Raw genomic sequence first — 21,637 nt, forward strand, 5'->3', positions numbered from 1 at the left:
TGTTCGCTTATTACACCTTTCGACTTGGGGTCCCGTGCCATTGCCTCAGATTGACACATTTTCCCTTCCCCATCATCCGTTAAAGTTTGTATCATCACGTACGTGAATGACAACTCTGATACCTGACAGCGCTCAGAAGTTTCAAAGGCGGAGAAAAATGTCCGAATATTCGAGAACTGCATTGTACTGCTGAAGCTGACACTGTGTATGAACCGGAAATGAAAGATATATACTTACACGAATATTGTGTCTGTTCATATAAGTACACTACTGGCCATTAAAATTGCTACACCACGAAGATGACGTGCTACAGACGCGAAATTTAACCGACAGGAAGATGATGTTGTGATATGCAAATGATTATGTTTTCAGAGCATTCACACAAGGTTGGCGCCGGTGGAGACACCTTCAACGTGCTGGCGCGAGGAAAGTTTCCAACCGATTTCTCATACACAAACAGCAGTAGACCGGCGTTGCCTGGTGAAACGTTGTTGTGATGCCTCGTGTAAGGAGGAGAAATCGCGTTTCCGACTTTGATAAGGGTCGGATTGTAGCCTATCGCGATTGCGGTTTATCGTATCGCGACATTGCTGCTCGCGTTTATCGAGATCCAATGACTTCCTAGCGGCACCGCCAATTCTCGGCGATACCGCACTTCTAATTCTCAGTTGCGACATAAATGTTGCTTCCAGTGCCACGATTTTACCTGCACTACACACTTCAAAAATCCGATGGAATTTGTGGCGGACTTCAGTAACTCCAGATGAACTGCCTCTCGGCCGAGGGACTGGCGACGTCGCTATTCAATTCCTTGGCCAATAACAAGCCGTAAGGTCTCTTGGTGCGAGTAATTAATGACCAGCCCGCTGCGTCTGACCAGCACGTTACCCCTGTGCGCCGCTCCTGTTCACAGCGCAGGTGTGACTGCACTGTACATGAGCTGCGTGCCCACTCCCCTCGCCTCCTCCCCTCCCCCCCCACCCTACTTGGCTACGTCTCATTACGCATGCGCCGCGACCTGCCCCACGGCGCCACAGCAGGGCCCAGTTGTCAGCAGTCGGCTGCCCACGTGTGGGCAGCGAGGAGGGGGAAAAAAGCACGTGGGTAAGTGCCGCGACACGTGGCGACGCACGTGCCCAGCAGACTGGGACACGCGGCGGAGCGTGCACCGGACACCTGGGCGTGGCGTGGCGCTGCAACAGGTGGCGGCAGCTCGAGGGGCTCCCCGCTGCGCGCGGCTGCCAATTACCCGCCACAAAAATCCTTAGCGGGCCATTGTCTCGCTCACGCGACCTGCCCTGCAAGGGCTGCGCGTTTTTTCATCGTCACCGGGCTCGCTCATTGATCTTTAAAGGGTACGCCTAGTGTTGCCATCACTTAAAATTGCAGACCCCGAACAATAGTCACATGGATTATTTTCTTTTCGACACGCGCACGGTGTGTCTATGATAAAGTAGGTTGACGGACACAGTGGACTGTTGGCCCTGTTCTCTACATGATAGTGTGTGTGCTAGCCACAGTTTTTTTTAATACGCTAAAGAGGCAAAGAAACTGGTACACCTGCCTAATATCGTGTGGGCCTCCGTGAGCACTGGCACCATCAATCCTGCTGGTATGTCCATAAATCCGTGAGACTACGAGCGGATGGAGATCTCTTCTGAACAGCACGTTGCGAGGCATCCCAGATATGCTCAATACCGTTCATGTATGGGGATTCTGGTGGTCATCAGAAGTGTTTAAAGTACGAAGAGTGTTCCTGGAGCAACTCTGTAGGAATTGTGAACGTGTGGGGTGCCGCATTGTCCTGCTGGAATTGCCCAAGTTCGTCTGAATGCACAGTGGACATGAATGGATGCAGGTGATCAGACAGAATGCTTACGTACGTGTCACCTGTCAGAGTTTTATCTACACGTATCAAGGGTCCGACATCACCCTTAACTGCACCATTACAGAACCTCCATCAGCTTGAACAGTCCCTTCCTGACATGCAGGGTTCATGGATTCATGAGGTTGTCTCCATACCCGTAGACATCCGTCCGCTCGATACAATTTGAACAGAGACTCGTCCGACCAGGCAACACTTTTTCCAGTCGTCAACAGTCCAACGTCGGTGCTGACGGGCCCAGGTTTTGTCTCGTTCCGTCATCTGGGGTACACGAGTGGGCCTTTGGCTGCGAAAGCCGATATCGGTGATGTTTAGTTGACTGATTGGCACGCCGACACTTGCTGATGGCCCAGCGTTGAAATCTGCAGCAGTTTACGGAAGGGTTGCGCTTCTGTCATGCTGAACGATCGTCTTCAGTCGGCGTTGGTTCCGTTCTTGAACGATCTTTTTCCGGCCGCAGTGATGTCGGAGATTTAATGTTTTATCGGATTGCTGATGTTCACGGTACACTGGTGAAATGAAATGGTCGTACGCGAAAATGCACACTTCACCGTTACTGCGGAGATGCAGTGTCCCATCGCTCGTGCGCCGACTATATCACCACGTTGAAACGCACTTAAACCTTGGTAACCTGCCATTGTAGCAGCACTAACCGATCTAACAACTGCGCCAGACCCTTACTTTACATAGGTGTTGCCGACTGTAGTGCCGTATTCCGACACAATGGAGAAGTGATCTGTAAGCTGTCTCCTTTGTAAACGGATTAAATTTTCATAGTGTTCTGCCAATGAAATTACATCCGCCGCTTACTTACTGCAACTCAGCCTATGTGGTAGTTCCATTTCATACCCCTATAGTCTGCTGTGACCAGTTATTTGGCTGAACTGCCAGATTCCATTTGTAATTTGCTGGTAGCTATTTCCCGTCCCCCCCTCTCTCTCTCTCTCTCTCTCTCTCTCTCTCTCTCTCTCTCTCTCTCTCTCTCTCTCTAGACACGACACGACACGGCAGATCGTTGAAACGCAATTTTATATTTACATTTTCAATGAACTATGGAATCAAACGTGTCCTTGGTCGCAAAAACGGGCACTTTCGATATTTGCGTCATCTACCACAAATGGGAAACAATGGTTTGAGTAAAGCGTGGGTATTTTTTTCGTTGAAACAGAATATGAAAATTGCAAAGCTGACCCCGCCGACGCGAGAGGGGTGGTTAGGAGAGGCCAGTTGTAGCACAGAGAGATGATCCTTTACTGGTAATAACTTTCCCTTCACCTAGAACAGTTTCCGTACGATCCGTCTTTTTCGAGATATTTAGTTGCCGCAAGTTACAGCAGAGAAGTCTGTATATGGAACCTTTTTTGTAGTAGCGTTTGTTTTGACTGGTGGAATGTTACAGTCTTAGCTGGATGTCGGTCTAACATATAGTGCTAATGACTAATCTATTGTCTCGCGTTTAATCAAGTCAGCTTTTAAGTCCAAGTTGTGGGAACACTGGGTTAGCAGACGGCGGCGGGTAAAGATCTTAAGCTGACTTGATCTAGTTGGGAGTTCGACGATAACTTCTGCTACCACTGAGCACAGATGTGCTTCATTAGTAACACGCACCTTGATAGAAGTCTCGCGAAACGTAGTTTCTGCGAACTGTCCCGCAATTTATACTGAATTTCAATTACCTGTGGTGGAACATATTATGTACAATTTCCCTTTGATTTCTAGATCGAAAAGACAGTTCGTTGCAAACTGTTGTTACTTTGCATGTTCTTGAGCAACGTAGCGCAGGCTGCCTGGTTTACTCACACAGCCGACAGTGCGACACTAATAAAGGCAGTAGACTCCTAGTTACGACTTTGCGTCTTCTACCATAAATGATTTACGTGCTTAACTCAGTAAAGTATTTGTGAAGTTTCAGGCTGTTTTATCCGTTTGAGTTAGATTCCTTAGCGTCGGGAGTGCGGGTTGCTTCTAAAATACTTCGTTACTTGAATATTATCTTGCGAGAACTATCCATTTCCTTTTCGGTGTAAATTTCACATCTTTCTTACATTGCTTGAGTAAGATGCCTTTTTCTTTGCCTTCCCATAACAGTAATGCTGTCGGCGCTAATGGCTGGATGCCATAACTGTTGGCTGAGAAAGGCCACGCGCGTTGATTCGAACTGCTGTAATTTTCGAGGGGCGGTTCGCTCATCTAATACTAGTGGATCAGGTGTGTGGCTAAGTGTTACCGCCTCTTGCCGTAGGTACCGACAGTGTACCAAGACCCCAGGGAAAATATTGTTTTAAGTAAACTGACTTGTACATATAGGAGATAATTACATTTAGCAACTCAGCAAGTCTGCCCACATTTCAGTAGTTGTCAAGATTTTCGTCATGGCTGCAACACCTTTTCCGTTTGCACGTGTTTGTTCACGTATGGGGCGAGTTTGTTTGCTGTACATAGGGCGACGTGTCGCGTCGTAAGCGCCACTAATGTTTCATTTTGTGAGCGTCTAGTCATGGCACCCCTAGTCACCTACATTTTTCTTGTCCTCGGTCTGCCTGTATCCAATTACCAAGCTATTTGTGGGTGCTCCTCGGCCAGTAACCGCATGGAGATAAAATACATCGCATTACAGAAAGTCCTTCGTTACCATTCTTCTCTTGACATTGTTATTTTATCTCTTATACTTGGCGAACAGCGGTACTACAAAACCGCTTTGTATGATGCTTTTTTTTAGAACCTGTGTTTCTGGTCAGTAGTATTCTGCACAAATATTCTTACCTTCGTATTTTTCCTTATTCCACAAGGCAGTTTAGCTGCCTTGTTATGGCTTTCCCTAGACCCACTCGTTTTCGCGTGTTCTCCCCGCGGCTAGTCTGCCGGTCCAGTATCTGAACTCCTGAATAATTCTTATCTTACCGAGACTGCTCCTTGGTCCGTAACTAATAAATATGCGGTTTATTGGCAAACACCACCTCGCAGATTCTTCTATACGTTCACACAACATATACTCAACAGATCTCCCTATGCTACAACGATTCTCATAAATCTGTCACTTCTGTCCCACTTCTTGCCGTCGACGATTCCATAAAGTGTACTGAACGGAGCAGCTACACTCCATCCCCCACAATTCGAACATATTTTTTGTTTACCTTTTGAACATAAAGCTGATGTGATATCCATCCTTCTAGGGTTACGGTAAACGGGTAAGTTACCACGTGTGTGTAGAGGTCTTTACATACATCTCCTGTCTCTGGGGACTTTTTTGTTCTTTCCCTTCTAAATGTTCACGAAATCGTTTCAGCAGTCCGTAGTGTAAGGGTTCCAATTCGTAGCTCTCTGGTGCACTAGTGCTTAGTGCCTGTCGAACCAAACTGCTGATGCCATCGGTCTGCAGGCTTACACAGTAGTTAATCTAAACTAAAGTAACTTACGCTAAGGACAACACACACGCGCGCGCGCGCGCGCGCGCGCGCGCGCTCACACACTCAACGTCCGAGGGAGTGCTCGAACCTCCGGCGGTAGGGGAAGAGGGAATCTTGGCAAGGCGGCCAAGACCACGCGGCTACCCCGCGCTCGTGGCCGTGTGTTTCAGAATGAAGCCATGTAGTCAATTGCAACGAACTAAACGCAGTTTCAAACCTTACTGACCCTTCGATTACGTGTTTAATGTCAAACAGGTCACGTGTCAACTCATCTGTAAAGTAAGCACAAGTTTCAAGCTGTTCCATACGTACAAGTTCCGCCCTTCAAAGAATCTGGAGAGTATACTGGTAGCATATTGGTCAGAGGAGGTTGGATATTACAGGTAATGGACTGCTGTAGCGTATTGTGTGTACTCGTGTTCATACCAGGTGTAGAACTATGGAACGGGAATTTGGTTGCAATAATTACGCGTCTTTATTGAAAGTAATAAACAGTATTTTATTCGAAATAATCTCCATTGGTATGTATACATTTGTCACCTCTCGGCCATGCTATAAATTCCACGCTAAAAAAGCAGTTCTTCTTCTGAAGTGAACCAGTCAGCGAGCCATTCTCGTACAAACAAGCGCCGTTCACGATAGCGTATGCCAGTGAAGCAAATAGATGATAACCCTACGAGCCGAGTGTGGAGAGTAGGCCGCATGCCCTAGTATTTCCCAGCGGAACGCCTCGATTGTTTCCCTGACCCGATTTAAATCGATCTTTTTGCTGTTGGTAGCGATCAGTGTTAACAGTTTCACCAGGTTTTCACAGCTCATAGTAGACGAGACCCTTATGATCCCGCCAAACACGATATTTGTCTTTCCAAAGCGATTTTGTCTTGCAGTGGATGTCGATGGTTTGCCTGGATTCACCCACGATTTAGGACGCTTAGGATTCTCAAAATGTGTCCATTTTTCATCATCTTTCACTATTCGATGTAGAAACGAGTTTGTTTTGTATGTGTCGGGTAACATTTCACAACTGGTCTTCAGATTTAGCTGGCGTCTTTGATTCAGTTCACGTGGAACCCATTTTCCCACTTTCTGTACCTTTCCCATAGCTTTCAACCGAAGAGGAACGGCTTCCTGCGTCACATTCAATTGTTTCGCGCGTTCGTGTTGAGTATCGTCTTCATCCAATAAGGCGTGCAAATCGTTGTCTTCGAACTTTTTCGGCGGTTTCCCGTGCTCGTCGTGTATCACGTGAAAATCGCCACTTTTGAACATTTTGAACCACTCGAAACACTGTTTTCCCAACAGCATGTTCGACGAAAGCTTCGAGAAGCATTGGATGCGGTTCTTCAGCAGTTTTGTTCAAATGACAACAGAAGACCAATGCTGCCCGCAAGTCGTAGTTCGTAGGCGATAAACTTGACACGATTACAGGTTTGAAGCAGACACCGATGAGTGGAACTTGGATTCTGTGTGTGAAACTGGAGACTTAGAAACAGCGGAGAGGCTTCGTCCCCCCGTAGCCGTCACTGGTTCACAATCCAACAGGCTACAGCAGTCCACCCACCCCACCGCCAACCCGCACTGAACCTAGGGTTATTGTGCGGTTCGGTTCCAAGTGGACCCCCTCCCCCCAGGGAGCCTTTCATAACAGACGAATGTAACCTAAATGCTTGCGTCTTACAATAATTGTGGTGTACACGGACGTGGAAACAGTGTTTGCGCAGAAATCGGCGACACTGTGTAACTGAGGCGCAATAAGGGTAGCCGAGATAGATGTAAAACCCTCTTAAAAACCATCCACGGGCTGGCCGGCAAACCGGTCCTCGACATTAACCCGCCTGGCGGATTCGTGCCCCCGACCGGCACGCCTTCCCGCTCGGGAAGAAGCGCGTTGGACTGCGCGGCTAGCCGGGCGGACTCTGTAGTACCCGGGTTGCTCTGTCTCGACATTCGTCGACTGCAGATGCGATCTGTAGGGGAATTCCGGCTTCGTGCTTGTACAGCTGGTTGTGGAGGTGATGGACTAACGCAATGTGTTTGGTCCGCAGGACATGGGAGCCGGAGCTGGCGCATCCCGGTCCGGAGTCGCGAGAGCCCCGCAGAGCTGCGCCGCGTGACGCAGAGGGCCGGCCATGACGCGCGCCGTTCCTGTCACCCACTGGACGTCACTGCGCCGCAGGAAGAGAGTGCTCTAGTGCGACGAGTATGAAGCGCAGAAAGACGAGTCTCCACTGACTTTCTTTTACTTTTTTAGTTCGCTGGGCACACTTAGTGCCGGGCGTTTTTCGTTTCCCCCCTTTTCTCCCGTTTTAGTTCGACTTTTGTGTTCGGGAGTGGTCGCCACTTCTCCGTGGCAGTGTAGCAGAGCCCGGCGAGCACGTGGCTATGGCGGCGCACGGCGCGGCCACGGCGTCCGCCGGCGGCCCGGCCAACCACTGCAAGGACTGTGGCCTCTACTTCGACAGCGTCAAGTCGCTGGACGTCCACCTGCACTACCACAAGGAGAACCTACTCAGCAAGTGGGCCACCACGGCGACCGCCGCCGCCAGGGGCGTCCCTGGGGAGGAGGCCAACAACAACAACCACCACCAGCAGCACCACGCCGGCACCTCGGCCAGCAGCCGGCGCCGGAGGCCCGCACAGCAGCAGTCGTCGCCGGAGGAGAGCAAGGGATCTCCGGGGCCCGGGCCGCCGAGGCCGCCCTCCGGGGGCTACTACGCCCAGCAGGGCGCGCCCTCGCCCTTCGAGCCCTCGGCGGCCTCGCAATTCGGCTTCGTGCCCGCGCAGTCGCCGACCTCGGTCGGCGGAGCCTTCCACCCGGCACTGCACCCCGCCTTCTCTGGCGGCAGCGGATCCCTGTTCCCCGGGCTGCCTCACCACCAGCAGCAGCAGCAGCAGCAGCAGCAGGAGGGCCCCGTCTACCACCACCAGCTGCAACTCCAACAACAACAGCAGCAGCAGCAGCACCACCACCAAGCTTCCCCGGGTCCGGACCACTTCGTGCCGGGCGGCGGAGACGTGGGCGTGTCGTCCTCGACTCCTCCGTCTGGCTCCGGACTGCGCTTCCACCCGTACCGCCAGCACGCGCCGCCCCCGCAGGCGGGCACGCCCCCAGCGCAGGCCCAGGCGAGGCCGCCGCCGCCCTCGTCGCCGGCGCAGTGCGAGCGCTGCGGCCACGTGTGCGAGAGCGACCGCGCGCTGGCCGACCACGTGGCGTCGGCGCACCCGCCCACGCCGTCCGTGGCCGCCCCGTCGGCCGCCAACGGCGGTCCGGCCTCGACGTCCTCGGCGTCTGCGTCGGCGTCGCCGGCCCCGCAGCCTTCGCCTACCGACGTGGAGCGGCGCGCTCGTGAGGCGTCGCCGAGGCCCGCCAAGACGGAGGAGGAGGCCACGGCAGAGATCCTCGACCTGGACTCTCACAAGGTGTGCACTGTCACTCTCTACATCTCTCTGTCTTCATCTCTACTATAAAAGTTCCATTATGCACGGTATCGCGTATGGGGATACAGGTTGTCCTTTCTCGGGTCGGTTTTCCCCTCTTCTCTCGGCCCCTCACTCCATCCTCGAGTCTCGCACACTGGTTGCCGATGAGACTCGTTGTGGTCTTCGGTCCAGAGACTCGTTCGATGCAGCTCTCCGTGCTACCCTATCCTGTGCGAGCCTCTTCATCTCCTAGTAACTACTGCGACTTACATCCCTCTGAATCTGCTTAGTGTATTCGTCCCTTGGTCTCCCTCTTAGATTTTTACCCTCCTCGCTGCCCTCGAGTACTGAACTGGTGATCCCTTGATGCCTCAGAACATGTCCTACCAACCGATCCCTTCTTCTAGTCAAGTTGTGCCACAAATTTCTCTTCTCTCCAATTCTATTCAATACCTCCGCATCTTCCCAGGAGGTCCACAACTGTTCTGGATACGTGCGTGGCGAGCACAGGGCCGTGGGCTATTGCAGCCTTCCTTCTTTCCGGGCCCGCATTTCCTTCCCCTTCCCCTCCTTCCCCCTCGCTCTCTCCTCTCTTGGTGTCCTTGCTTACGTTGGCCCCCGCTATGCTCCTGGTTCTGTTGGTTTTGCAGTTTAGCTTTGTTGTGTAACCACCACCTCCTTTTGGCACTCCCTGCTCCCCCTCTTGGGTTTGACCTCCATTACTAAATTTCTCTTCCGTAGTGTGAGCCATTTGGGGAAGAGCACTTTACCTAGTGTCTCCGTCGTGTGCCCTCCTAGTACGTTCCACCTTTTCTATCAGATTGTTGTCTGATCCTACGGTGCATAGCCAGCACAGTGGCCAGCCCGTGTGGCGGGGTCGCTATGTACCCTTTTGGTTGAGCCCCTGAACACACAGGGATCACACATCTGATACCTGAGCTGTGACCACCTCGTGCGAGCCTCGGAGTGGTTGCTCGTCATCCTGGAACATCGGAACTCCTGGCAATGGCCGCCGTGCCAGACGGCACTCGCTGTGGCTGGGTGGCGCCTGTGAGGGGAGCCCCTGATCGGAGTGGGTGGTATTGGGGCGGACATTATGCAAATGAAATGCATACGGGTGCAGAACTCTGGCCATTCTTCTGCGGCCGTCTCTCTGCGTGGAACTGTTTCTTCCGGTGCTATTTCTCTTACCCCTTCATCTTTCCCTTCTGTGGTTACCCCCTGGGAAGGAGGTCAGGCCTGTCGGCTAGGGGCAAAACCTTTCCCCCCACTACTTGGTTTGCTCCCGGACTGATGGGGATACTTTCACCAGTGTCAAACCGTTATTCCTTGTGGAACACATTGAGGACAAGTTTGGCGAAGTGGACTCCCTGAGCAAGATGCAGTCGGGTTCGTTGCTGATAAAAACTGCTTCAGCTGCCAAATCTGCGGCCCTTTGTGCCTGTACTCATCTTGGCACAATTCCTGTGTCCATTACCCCCCACCAGTCCCTAAATATGGTTCAATGTGTGATTTTTCACAGACCTCATCCTTCAAACTGATGATGAACTTCGGGACAATCTCAGATGGCGGGGTGTTCACTTTGTTCGACGTGTTCAGAAGGGTCCTAAGGACGATTGCATTGATACTGGTGCCTTTGTCCTGGCCTTTCAAGGGGATACCCTCCCTGAGAAAGTAAAGATTATGGTTTATCGATATGAGGTGAAGCCATACATCCCACCTCATATGAGGTGTTTTAAGTGTTTGCGTTTTGGACACGGCTTCCCGCTGTTCGCAGACCTCTCTCTGTGGTGACTGTGGACGTCCACTCAGTGAGGGGGTCCCTGTGTTCTCCCTCCTGTGTGTGTATTGTCATGGCAATCATTCTCGACATTCACCAGATTGCCCATTATATAAGAAGGAAAAGAAGGTACAGGAGTGTAAGTCCCTTGATCATTCAACCTACACACAAGGCTCGTAAGAGGTATACATGTCTTCTTGCTGTACCTCGCTCATGTGGACCATTTTGCCGCCGGCAAGTCCCGTGGTGGAGTACGGCCATTGCCATTCGTGATCGCTGTCGAGCTTTGCAACAGCTTAAGAGGCACCCATCCGTTGCCAGCCTTATTACCTTCGTGCTAAAGCCCGTTATTTGATCAAACAGAGCAAGCGGATATGTTGGGAACAATTTGTTTCTTCCCTCTGTTCTACTGTCCCTATGTCCAAGGTTGCCATTGGCAGTCCACCCTCCCAGGCCTTCATTTCCCAGATGGCCTTTGTATGGACACGTTGATTCTCACGGAACATCTTGCGACCCATTTTGCAATGGCATCAGCATCAGCCTCGTATTCGGCTGCTTTCGTTCACCAGGAACAGCGGGCTGAAGCTTCCACCTTATGTTTTACCCCTTGTCAGTCAGAATCTTACAACGAACCTTTTAATGAATGGGAATTTCTTTCCGCACTTTCTTCTTCTCATGATATGGCCCCTGGCCCAGACTCCATTCATAACCAACTGCTTCAACATCTCAGTGCTCCACAACTGCAACATCTTCTCCAGGTGTTTAACCATATCTGGCTCCAGGGTGACTTCCTTCTCAGTGGAGGGATAGCATCATGGTTCCTGTCCTTAAGCCTGGTAAGAACCCCCTGTTTGTCGAAAGCTATCGGCCAATTAGTCAGCCAAATGTTGTTTGTAAGTTACTTGAGCGGTTGGTAGCCCGTCGGCTCAATTGGGTCCTCGAATCTCGGAATCTGTTGTCCCCTTACCAGTGTGGCTTCCGAGGGGGACAGTCTCCAATCGAACATTTACTTCGCTTGGAATCTGCAGTTCGGCAAGTTTTTCCCAGTGCCGCCATTTGGTTGCAGTATTTTTTGACCTACGCAAGGCCTATGACATGGCCTGGCGCCATCACATCTTACTTACCCTTCATCAGTGGGGTCTTCAGGACCCACTCTCGATTTTTATCCGCCAGTTCCTGTTCCATTGGTCATTCAGGGTTCGGGTTGGTACTGTTTTTAGTTCTCCATGGACCCAGAAGACAGGCATCCCGCAGGGCTCTGTCTTGAGTGTACTTATTTTCCTCATTTCTATCAATGGACTTGCGGTCTCTGTCGGTCCTTTGGTCGCCCCTGCTCTGTATGTGGATGATTTCTGCATTTGGGTTAGTTTCTCTTCGATGGCCTCTGCAGAGTGGCAGCTCCAGGAAGCTATACGGCGTTCCTCTGCATGGACCCTCTCACACAGGTTTCAGTTCTCTCCTTTAAAATCGCGGGTGGTCCACTTCTGTCACGGTACTACGATCCACCCTGATCCAGAGCTCTATCTCGATGCACAATGATTGCCTGTGGTCCAACAGTTTAGTTTCCTGGGCCTTCTTTTCGACAAGAAGCTCACTTGGCTGCCTCAGACTTGTGAAGGTAGGATGTTTCGTTAAACTCAATGTCCATCGCTTCCTTGCCCACTCCTTTTGTGGGTGCGGACCGCTCTTACCTTTTCCATCTTTATCATGCTTTAGTTCTGTCTCGCTTGGACTATGGTTGTCAAGTTTATGGTTCGGCTACTCCTTCCACACTGCATGTACTGGATCCAGTTCACCACTGTGGTATCCGTTTGGCCACTGGTGCCTTCCCTACTAGCCCTGTTGATAGTCTCCTAGTTGAAGCTGGGATCTCCCCCCCCCCCCCCCGTTCTCTTTGGTGGTCCCAGCTTCTGGTTTCTTATGCAATCGCTGTCTGTTCCTCGCCCACTCATCCTTCCTTTTCTATCCTGTTCCCAGACTACGGATGTTGCCAATCTGATTCCCGCCCTCAGGCGGGTTTACCGGTTGGGCTCCGCCTTGCGTCTCTTTGCCGTGATTTTCAGCTTCCTTCCTTGTCCTGTCTTCCTCGTTCCCTCCCCCCCCCCCCCTCCCCTATGTTAGTTCCTCGGATGGATCTCTGCCGAGGTCTGAAAGATTCCATCCCCCTGATGGTGTTCCGTTCAGTTTTCCGCCGAATTTTATGGGGGTTTCGGGATGCTGATTTTTACACTGATGGCTCTAAATCTGCTCATCATGGGTGTTATGCCTTCACGTCCTCTGTTGGAACGGAAAATCATCTGCTGCCACCTGTATGTGGGGTGTTGACTGCGGAATTGATACCAATTTTCCAGGCCCTTACCTTTATTAAACAGTCCCAACACAACCGTGTTTTGTTATGTATGGGCTGAATGAGTGGCCTTCTGGCTCTTGACCGGTGTTTTTCGCGCCATCCTTTGGTCTCTGCCATCCATGACCATCTCGCTGGTATTCACCGTCCTGCTTGTTTCGTTGACTTCCTTTGGGTCCCTGGCCATGTGGGTGTCCCAGGCAATGAGCTCGCTGATTGTTTGGCTGGGGGAGCAGTTACTTACCCCCCGTTTTATGTAACCCCTCCTGCAGTGGATTTACGGTTTCACATCAAATTCCACTTCGCACAATCATGGGCCAGCTCTTTTGAGGCTACTTCTCTGTCTAATAAACTTTGTGCGATTAAGGTGACACCAGACCCGTGACGTACTTCCTTTCGCCTCTCGCGGAAGGACTCGACCACACTGAGTCGTCTCCACATTGACCATACCATGCTGACCAGTGGTTTTCTTTTGCGTAATGAGCCACCCCCACTTTGTGGTTGTGGAGCCTTCCAGTCAGTAGCCCACATTTTGGTTGAATGCCCCCTTATTTTGGCTCTGCGTGCCAAGTACAGACTCCCCCGCACTTTATCTTTGATGTTGGCTGACGATTCCCAGATGGTCTCCCTCGTTCTCGGTTTCCTCCGGGAAAGTGGTTTTTATTCTCAGTTTTAAGGTTTTTAATCTCTCTGGTGCAGGGGCAGGGCGGTGAGTGTTGAGTTATCTCCCACTGTAACCCGTGATTGGAGATGCCCATCTCCACTCCCTGACCGAGATCCTCTTTTCTGCCCCTATTACTCTGTTTTTATCTTTTTTTAAGGATTGGTTAGTCCCCTTTTCCCATACATACTACATTCTAGCGATTGCAGGTGGTCTTGCCTCTGCTCCTTCAGCATAGTGTTTGGTTCGCTCTCTTGCTGACTTACCTCATTTTTTTACCGTTGACAACATGACTGCCCTTTTACATTTTTACCATTTTCCCTATTATTGTTCTGATATTTCTGAGATGTCACACTATCGGATGGACCACATTTGAAACAAGGGACTGATGACCTTGCTGTTTAGTCCCTTAAACCCCAACCAACCATTACCTCCTCATTAGTTATGTGAGCTACCCATCTAATCTTCAGCATTCTTCAGTAGCACCACATTTCGAAAGCGTCTATTCTCTTCTTCTCCAGACTATTTATCGTCCATGTTTCACTTCCGTACATGTCCACACTCCGTACAAATACTTTCACGTAACACTTCCTGACCCTTAAATCTATACTCAATTTTAACGCATTTTCCTTCTTCAGAAGAGCTTTTCTTTCCATTGTGGACCAACTTCGTCAGTTATTTTGTTTGCTGCCCAAACAGTGAAACTCATCTACTGCTGGAATGAGACTTTCACTCTGCAACGGAGTGTGCGCTGATAGGAAACTTCCTGTGAGGACGGGCCGTGAGGTGTGCTTGGGTAGTTCAGTTGGTAGAGCACTTGCCCACGAAAGGTCACGAGCTCGAGTCTCGGTCTGGCACACAGTTCTAATCGGCCAGGAAGTTTAATCTACTACTACCTCTCATTTCCTAATTTAATTGCCTCAGCGTCACCTCATTTATTTCGACTACTTTGCATTATCCCACTTCTGCTTTTGTTGATGTTCATCTTATATCCTCCTTTAAAGACACTGTCCATTTCGCTCATCCGCTCTTCCAGGTCCTTTGCTGTGTCTGACACAATTACAATGTCATCGGCAAACCTCAAAGTTTTTATTTCTTCTCCATGGATTTTAATACCTACTCCGAATTTTTCTTTTGTTTCCTTTACTGCTTGCTCAATATACAGATGGAATAAGATCGGGGAGAGGCTACAACCCTGTCTCACTCCCTGCCCAACCATTGCTTCCCTTTCATGTCCCTCCACTCTTTATAACTGCCAACTGCTTTCTATACAAATTCTAAATAGCCTTTCGCTCGCTCTGTTTTACCTCGGTCACCTCCGTTGGAGGAGAGTATTCCAGTCAACATTGCCAAAAGTTTTCTGAAGTCTACAAATGCTGGAAACGCATGTTTGCCTTTGCTTATTGTATCTTCTAAGGTAAGTCGTGGGATCAATATTGCCTCGCATGTTCCAAAATTTCCACGGAATCCAAACTGATCTTCCCCGAGGTCAGTTTCTACCAATTTTTCCATTTGTATGTGAAGAATTCGTGTTAATATATTGTAGCCGTGACTTATTAAAGTAATAGTTCGGTAATTTTCACTCGTCTTTTCTTTGGGATTGGAATTATTATATTCTTTTTGAAGTTTGAGGGTATATGGCCTGTCTCGTACATCTTGGTCACCAGATGGTGGAGTTTTGTGGCAGCTGGCTCTCTCAAGGCTGTCAGTAGTTCTAATGGAATGTTGTCCACTCCTTGGGCCTTGTTTTTTTACTTAGGTCTTTCAGTGGTCCGTCAAATTCTTCACGCAGTATCAGATCTCCTACTTCTTCTTCATCTGTGTGGTCTTCCATTTCCATAATATTGCCCTCAAGTACATCACCCTTGTACAGACCCTCTATGCGCTCCTTCCATCTTATCAGGAATAAAAAAGAGGCCATGGCACGGTTGCCCTACCTGACTTCCCATTACACTGAGCAGCCAGAACGCTGTAACCACCGACCCACTGTAGATATAAACCAGTCCTGACACGTGGTTCATGTACTGTGAGTGAACGTACTGCCCATGTGTAGAATGCGTCAGGTGCACAATTTGTCAACATTGGACCGAGAGCAGCTCGTGATGGTGCGGAGGCTCAGCTCCAGTATTTCGGAAACGGCGCGACTTGTCGGCTGGTCGAAGAGTGCTGTGGTGAGTTTCTTCATTATGAGGCGAAACGAAGGTGAAACCACACCCAGGCGCTTAGGGGTTGTACAGTCACCCCTCATTGCAGATGTCAGGTGTCGTAGGCGGGGCGGACTGTTAAACAGGACAGGCAGCGAACTGTGGTGAAACTACCATCAACACACCACCACCACCACCACCACCACCACCACCACCACCACCACCACCAAACACTCGTAACGATGGGCCTCTGTGGGCGACGAGGCATACATGTGCCAGTGTAAACGCCACGACACCAGCTACGACTGAAAAATGTGCACGTGACCATCGTCACTGGCAGGTCGTTGCACGGCCTGACGAATTCCTGATAACTTCTCCATCGAGCCGATAGGAGGGCGCGAGTGCGTCGTCTTCCAGGGGTACAGCTCCTCGCTACCTTTACGTCGGGATGGAGACAATCTGTTGTCGGTGGTGGTATGCTCCGGGGGGGGGGGGGGGGGGACACATTCACGTGGGCCTCCACGTGTCCAGTAGAGCTCGTGCAAGGCAAGGAGTATCGTACACTGGTTGCAATACGCCCCCCCAATCGTGTTCCTAAATTGCAGTGGCATTTTCCAACAAGATAATGCGCCTTGTCACAAGGCTAGGAGTGTGATGGAGTGGCTCGAGGCGCACAGTAGCGAGTTCCAACTGATGTGCTGGTCCCCAGACTGGCTGATATGAAGCCAACAGAACACATCTGGGATGTGACTGGATGGGGCGTCAGAGCTCCATCGCCCCTCTCTCCTGAACTCAATGGAGTTATGTGACTTGTATGTGCAGATCTGGTTCCAGCTCCTTTTGCGGCCTGCCGAGGCCGGTGTCATCCGTGACAGAGGTGGACATGCCGGATGTTATGTAGGTGCTCATAATGTTTTGGCTGATCGGTGTATACGGTGTGCGTACCATCTGTGGTTTACGTACCGAGTATTTCTGCGGATAAGACGACCTTCACATAAGATGAGGTATAAATTTTTGTCAAATAGTTTTCACTGTATATCAATCCTAAAAGATGATTCCGAAACTGTTAATGGCGTGTAAATTTAGTTTACATCAATGGACATCTGGAAAATAATACGCACGCTGACTATGGTAATGTGCTTGAGTGTTTATAAAAGCGTCGTATTGGATATTTAGTTATGTGGACATACAAGCTATGTACTCGTAAACAATTGCTACGGTTGGGTTCCACACGTTATAAAGCAAAAGGCTCATTCACCAATGTTACGGTTTTTCCTGTAGAAGCACGTGTCGAGTAACGAACTCATATGTGCAGCTAACAAGTATTGTGGTAGGTTGTGTTGTGTATCCAGAAGTTTAATTGTACGTTTAATCGGCGTGAAATTTGTGAAGTTTGTGCCTAATGATGGAACCAATAAAAAGAAAAGACGAAGCAAGATGGAACGAAAAAATTTCGAAGACATTACTCAAAGATATTTACCACAAAATTAAGAGATTTGATAAGTCTGTTATTTGCACGAGGCAAAACAACTACTTTCCACTATCTCATATTGTAAATATGGGTGAAACGCCGTTGAACTTTGATATCATGAACAATAGAACTGCGGAAATAACAGGCGAAAAACGGTTAGTCAGAAGTACGGGCCACGAAAGGAAAAGGTTTGTTGCAGTATTAATATGCATGGCAGATGGAAAAAAAAATTTATGGACATTTTCAAGCTGAAAACCGCTCCTCCGCTCTTAACTTAAAATTTCCACGAGGCATTTTTGTATATCTTTACGAAAAGGGACGACAATGGTGTAAAATTTTGGATGGAAAATGTGTGGCAGAGGCGAAGTTTGTTGGTGTGGGATATGCTTCGCTATCACGTAACTGAGAACACCAAAAATAACATAGCATGAACAATACTAACATCGCTGCAATACCAGGTGGTTTGGCTTGGATGGTACAATCTTCAGACATCTCTGAACAAACCATTAAGAGACCACATGCGTGAACAAAGGGACAATTGGCTGATGAGTGGCGAAAAGTCATTTACCAAAGGGGGCTGCATCACTTGATGTTTTGTGTGATCTTGTGATAAAATGATGGGAAAATGTGGAACTGGAAACAGCAATCAAACGATGTAAGGGTGATTTGTTATGTGATACTGATGACGAAGTGGAAATTGATTCAGAAGGTGCAGAGTGGGACCAGTATTATGATCTTCTCAACAACGGAAGTGAGAATGTACCTACGGAGCTGCTTACCTTAAATGATTTCAGCATTTTAAATAATTTCTGAGTAATTTATTTTAAAATGGTTTAATTCATATAAATTTAAATCTATGTTTTAAATCCGTTGTATAAGACGATCCCGACTTCGGCTGCCTTTTAATGCTTCCTTTATCGTCTTATCAGCGGGTACATATGGCGTGCGCTCTAATCGCAAGCACTCCACTGTTTTTGTTTGAGTTCAGTCTGTCTTCTTCAGTGATCTTCAGACTCTTCTGGTATGATGCACTTGTGCTTCTCTATCGTCTTCTGTTATTGGTATCTGCCCTATTGGTCAGTATGTACGTACCTCTTCAGATTTCCTTTGCTTTCACATTAATGCTCAATTTGACCTACTTCTCGGATTCAATAACCCTCTTCGGTTCCTGTCTTTCCTCTTGTACCTGTTCCCTCCCATTCTCTGGTCCATTCTGTTCCACATTCATCCCAGTTACGTCACACCAGCCATACCCTCTTCAGCCTTGGTTTTTTCCTATATTGTCATCGTACTGCAGAACAATATGTCCCTATGTCTTCACATCCAGTTTAATGACCACAGTATTTTCCTCTTTACAGTGTTGTTCCACATCATGTCTCCCTTTAGTTATGGTCTCAGTTGTTTTGTAGTATCTGATTTTTGCATTTGAAGTTAAATCTTCTCCTCCAGGAACTTTTTTTTTTTTTGTTGCTGCCTTGTCTCATTCACTGGTATTTCTTTGTTCTTTCCCTGCTTCCTGCTGTTGTCAACACCGGGCATAATGCTTGGTGATTTCACACCAGCAGAGATCCCCACGTTGGACCAATTCTTGATTTCGGTCTGTACCAGAGATTAATGGTGACTTATCCTGTGGCTTATTCATTACTTGCAGCGCGACTTCTCACATTCCAGCGATAAAAAAATGTCTCTCACGAAATTTCGTAAGTATATCCGGCAGAAAAAAGGACATTAAAGAGTGGCAATCTGGCAACAGTGTTACCAAATGTATGGTAACTACCTCTTTCAGAAGGTGTCAGTTATGCTGTACAGTTGGTGCAGTGGATAGAGCTTTGGGTTAGCATGCAGTAGGTCGATGGTTCGATCCTGGGCTGGGGTGCATTTTTTTATTTTCTAATTTCTTTTTGACATTTCGTACTTTCTTAGGTCACATGTTTCCTAAATTTACACCATCTTGTAAAGCTGACAAATTAGAAATAGACAGAAATAGACAGTTGAAACAAATGACTTGTCGTAGGACAGAGTAACTACAAGAACTTATATCAGTTTCGAGATGCTAAATATGATAGCACAGTATAATAAGGGATCTACTTATTTTTATTACATATAATATGAGCGCTCAGATGTCGCAAATTAGCAACCAGTGACAATTGTGTCTATATTAATGACTGCATGGCCTTTTGCAGCAGGATACGTTGTCCTAAAAAGAACAGGTGCTCAAAGCGACATCCCTGCCCGTCTAAACATACCGCAACCCACCGGATCATACAGCTCTGGACTATTCGCAGCGAAGCTGCGTGAACACGCGCAACCAATTCTTCCACATTCGTCAGCAGAGTGGAGCGCACACATTCTTCAGGTGTCCCCACAGGAAGAAATCCTGGGGATTTGTCAGGCAAACGCGGTGGCCATACAACTGAAACTCCATGTTTGAGCCATTTCCCTGGAAATTTTTCTGTCCAAATAGTTTCGCACATTAATTTCGTAGTGTGGAGGTGCACCATCATGTTGGAACCATAGCCTCTGGCGAACATGTAATGGAACATCTTTCAGCGCACGAGGCAGATAGTCTGAGAGGATTGCATGATACCTTCGTGCAGTGAACCGGTCAGGCAATATGTAGGGATCCAAACACCTGTTACGCATTATTCTGGCGCAGACATTGGTACCATAGCGAAATTGATATCCACGGTTCGGGTGACGTGTGGGATAACCTCACACCAATGGTGGGCATTGTGCATATTGAAGACACCCTCACGAGTGAATGCTGCTTCATCCGACCGTATTATAGAGTCATTGTCGGCTTCCTGTTGGAACTCACGGAATTCCATACACTGATGGCGATCTGCAGGATGCAGATGTTGCACGAAAGCATGATGGTAGGGGTACACTACGTGTATTTCGCTGAGGTTCTTGGTGTACGACCTGCAGTATAGCTTCGTCAGTAGCTGGCGTGTGGCGAGTCCGTGGACGACCTCTATCACGCAGTGGTGGTAGGAGAGAAGCTGACTCCTTAAGGCGCAGCTCCACACGACGAAACACATTTTTATCCGGATGGCGTCGACCAGGATGTCCAGCAGCGGCAACACCAGCCCGGTCATCACATGCACCAAGGACTAGAAGCGTATCCACACATTCATCGTTTCTGTCTGGTGCACAGCGCACACAGTGTAAACACGCCGTCAGTCCTGTGCGCTGTTCCACCTAATGCACATTAGCCCTCTGACAAATACTGTTCTGCGTGGTTCATCCCGGACACTGCTAATTGTGAAATGTTCGGTTTAGAATTATACTGTTTCCCTAATGGTAATGGAAGTGATGTTTCCACAATTCCATCCATATAATAATAATAATTATTATTATAAATAATTGAGATACGTACTATACAGCATGTTGAAAGGCGTAATTGATGGGACCATGGTGATAACACATAAAAATAGTAACCGAATTTGGACATCAGTCACAAAGGACGTTGCTAGTCATTCTGGCAGCGTAAGGCCCCTAACGAAATGCACTGGACCTGAATGCGGCAAGAATAATAATTGGTACTAATCTATGGGACCATTGGAGGGGGGGGGGGCGGGTACAAAGAAAAGATATTTCGCATGTATAGTAGATGAAGGGGTGCGAATAAATTCACGCCCATGACGTGGAAAGGGCTTCTTTCAAAGCTGTCCGATCTTCCATTTCTGTGATTGCAGTTTCTAAGTGCAAATGCTCTCTAGAGGACCCGCTGTAATCTCTGTTGACGATTAAGATGCCAGATGCAGTACCACCTGGACTACATCTATCAAATAAAAAAATATATGCCTCAATCCAGGTTCGAACCATCGACCTCCTGCATGCTGACCCAAAACTCTTTCCACTAAACCAACGGTACAGCACGACTAATAGCTGCAGACAGAGCTAGATGCCACACATACGGTTACAGTGTCGCCAGAGTGCCTCTCTAACTTCCTTTTTCTGCTGGATGTACTCGCAGGACGAAATTTTGCGAGACACATTTTTTAATCTCTGGCATGTGAGGAGTCACGCTTCGAAGCCCGAGTGCGCGAATTTCGCCTCACCCTGTAGAGTAGAGGGGCAAGGCCGGCATCAGGACAGCTTATTAGTGTGTATACATTCAGAGGCAAACCTATTGGTTGACTACTTAATTAAACTGATCAGTTAATTAAACTGACCAGTTAATTAACCTGATCAGTTAATTAACCTCTCCCCCTCTCGTAAATCCCCCAACTTTACCCTCCCTCCTACCAAACACACCCCCTCCCCCCTCATCCCCCCCTCCCGCACGCACGCACGCGCGCGCGCACGCACACGCACACATCTGGAAATTGGCGGCTCTGTGCTGGAGAGGAGGGATCTTACGACAGGAAATTCAATTACATAGCAGAGAGTACATTGTTTATTTATTAAAAAAATTCATTTTGCAGGGGTTGTATCTCTCTTGCTCATCATTCTCTGCTGTTTGGGAAGGTGCAGGTCTTGTATAATACATAGAAAATAAGTAATTAGATCGATCGCT

At 48.7% G+C, this 21,637-nt stretch overlaps 1 protein-coding gene across 1 annotated transcript in view; it reads left to right on the forward strand.

The window, feature by feature from the left end:
* The first annotated feature begins 1,006 nt into the window (after window positions 1-1,006).
* LOC124719882 overlaps window positions 1,007-21,637 on the forward strand; it is a 30,959-nt gene continuing 10,328 nt past the window's right edge. The window contains exons 1-5 of the mRNA XM_047245063.1: window positions 1,007-1,100; window positions 7,338-7,492; window positions 7,603-8,205; window positions 8,242-8,583; window positions 8,644-8,712. Of these exons, the coding sequence (XP_047101019.1) occupies window positions 1,007-1,100; window positions 7,338-7,492; window positions 7,603-8,205; window positions 8,242-8,583; window positions 8,644-8,712 (1,263 nt within the window). The remainder of the gene's footprint in view (window positions 1,101-7,337; window positions 7,493-7,602; window positions 8,206-8,241; window positions 8,584-8,643; window positions 8,713-21,637) is intronic.

Source organism: Schistocerca piceifrons, chromosome 11 (assembly GCF_021461385.2).
Source record: "Schistocerca piceifrons isolate TAMUIC-IGC-003096 chromosome 11, iqSchPice1.1, whole genome shotgun sequence".
In the NCBI taxonomy this organism is placed as follows: Eukaryota; Metazoa; Arthropoda; class Insecta; order Orthoptera; family Acrididae; genus Schistocerca; species Schistocerca piceifrons.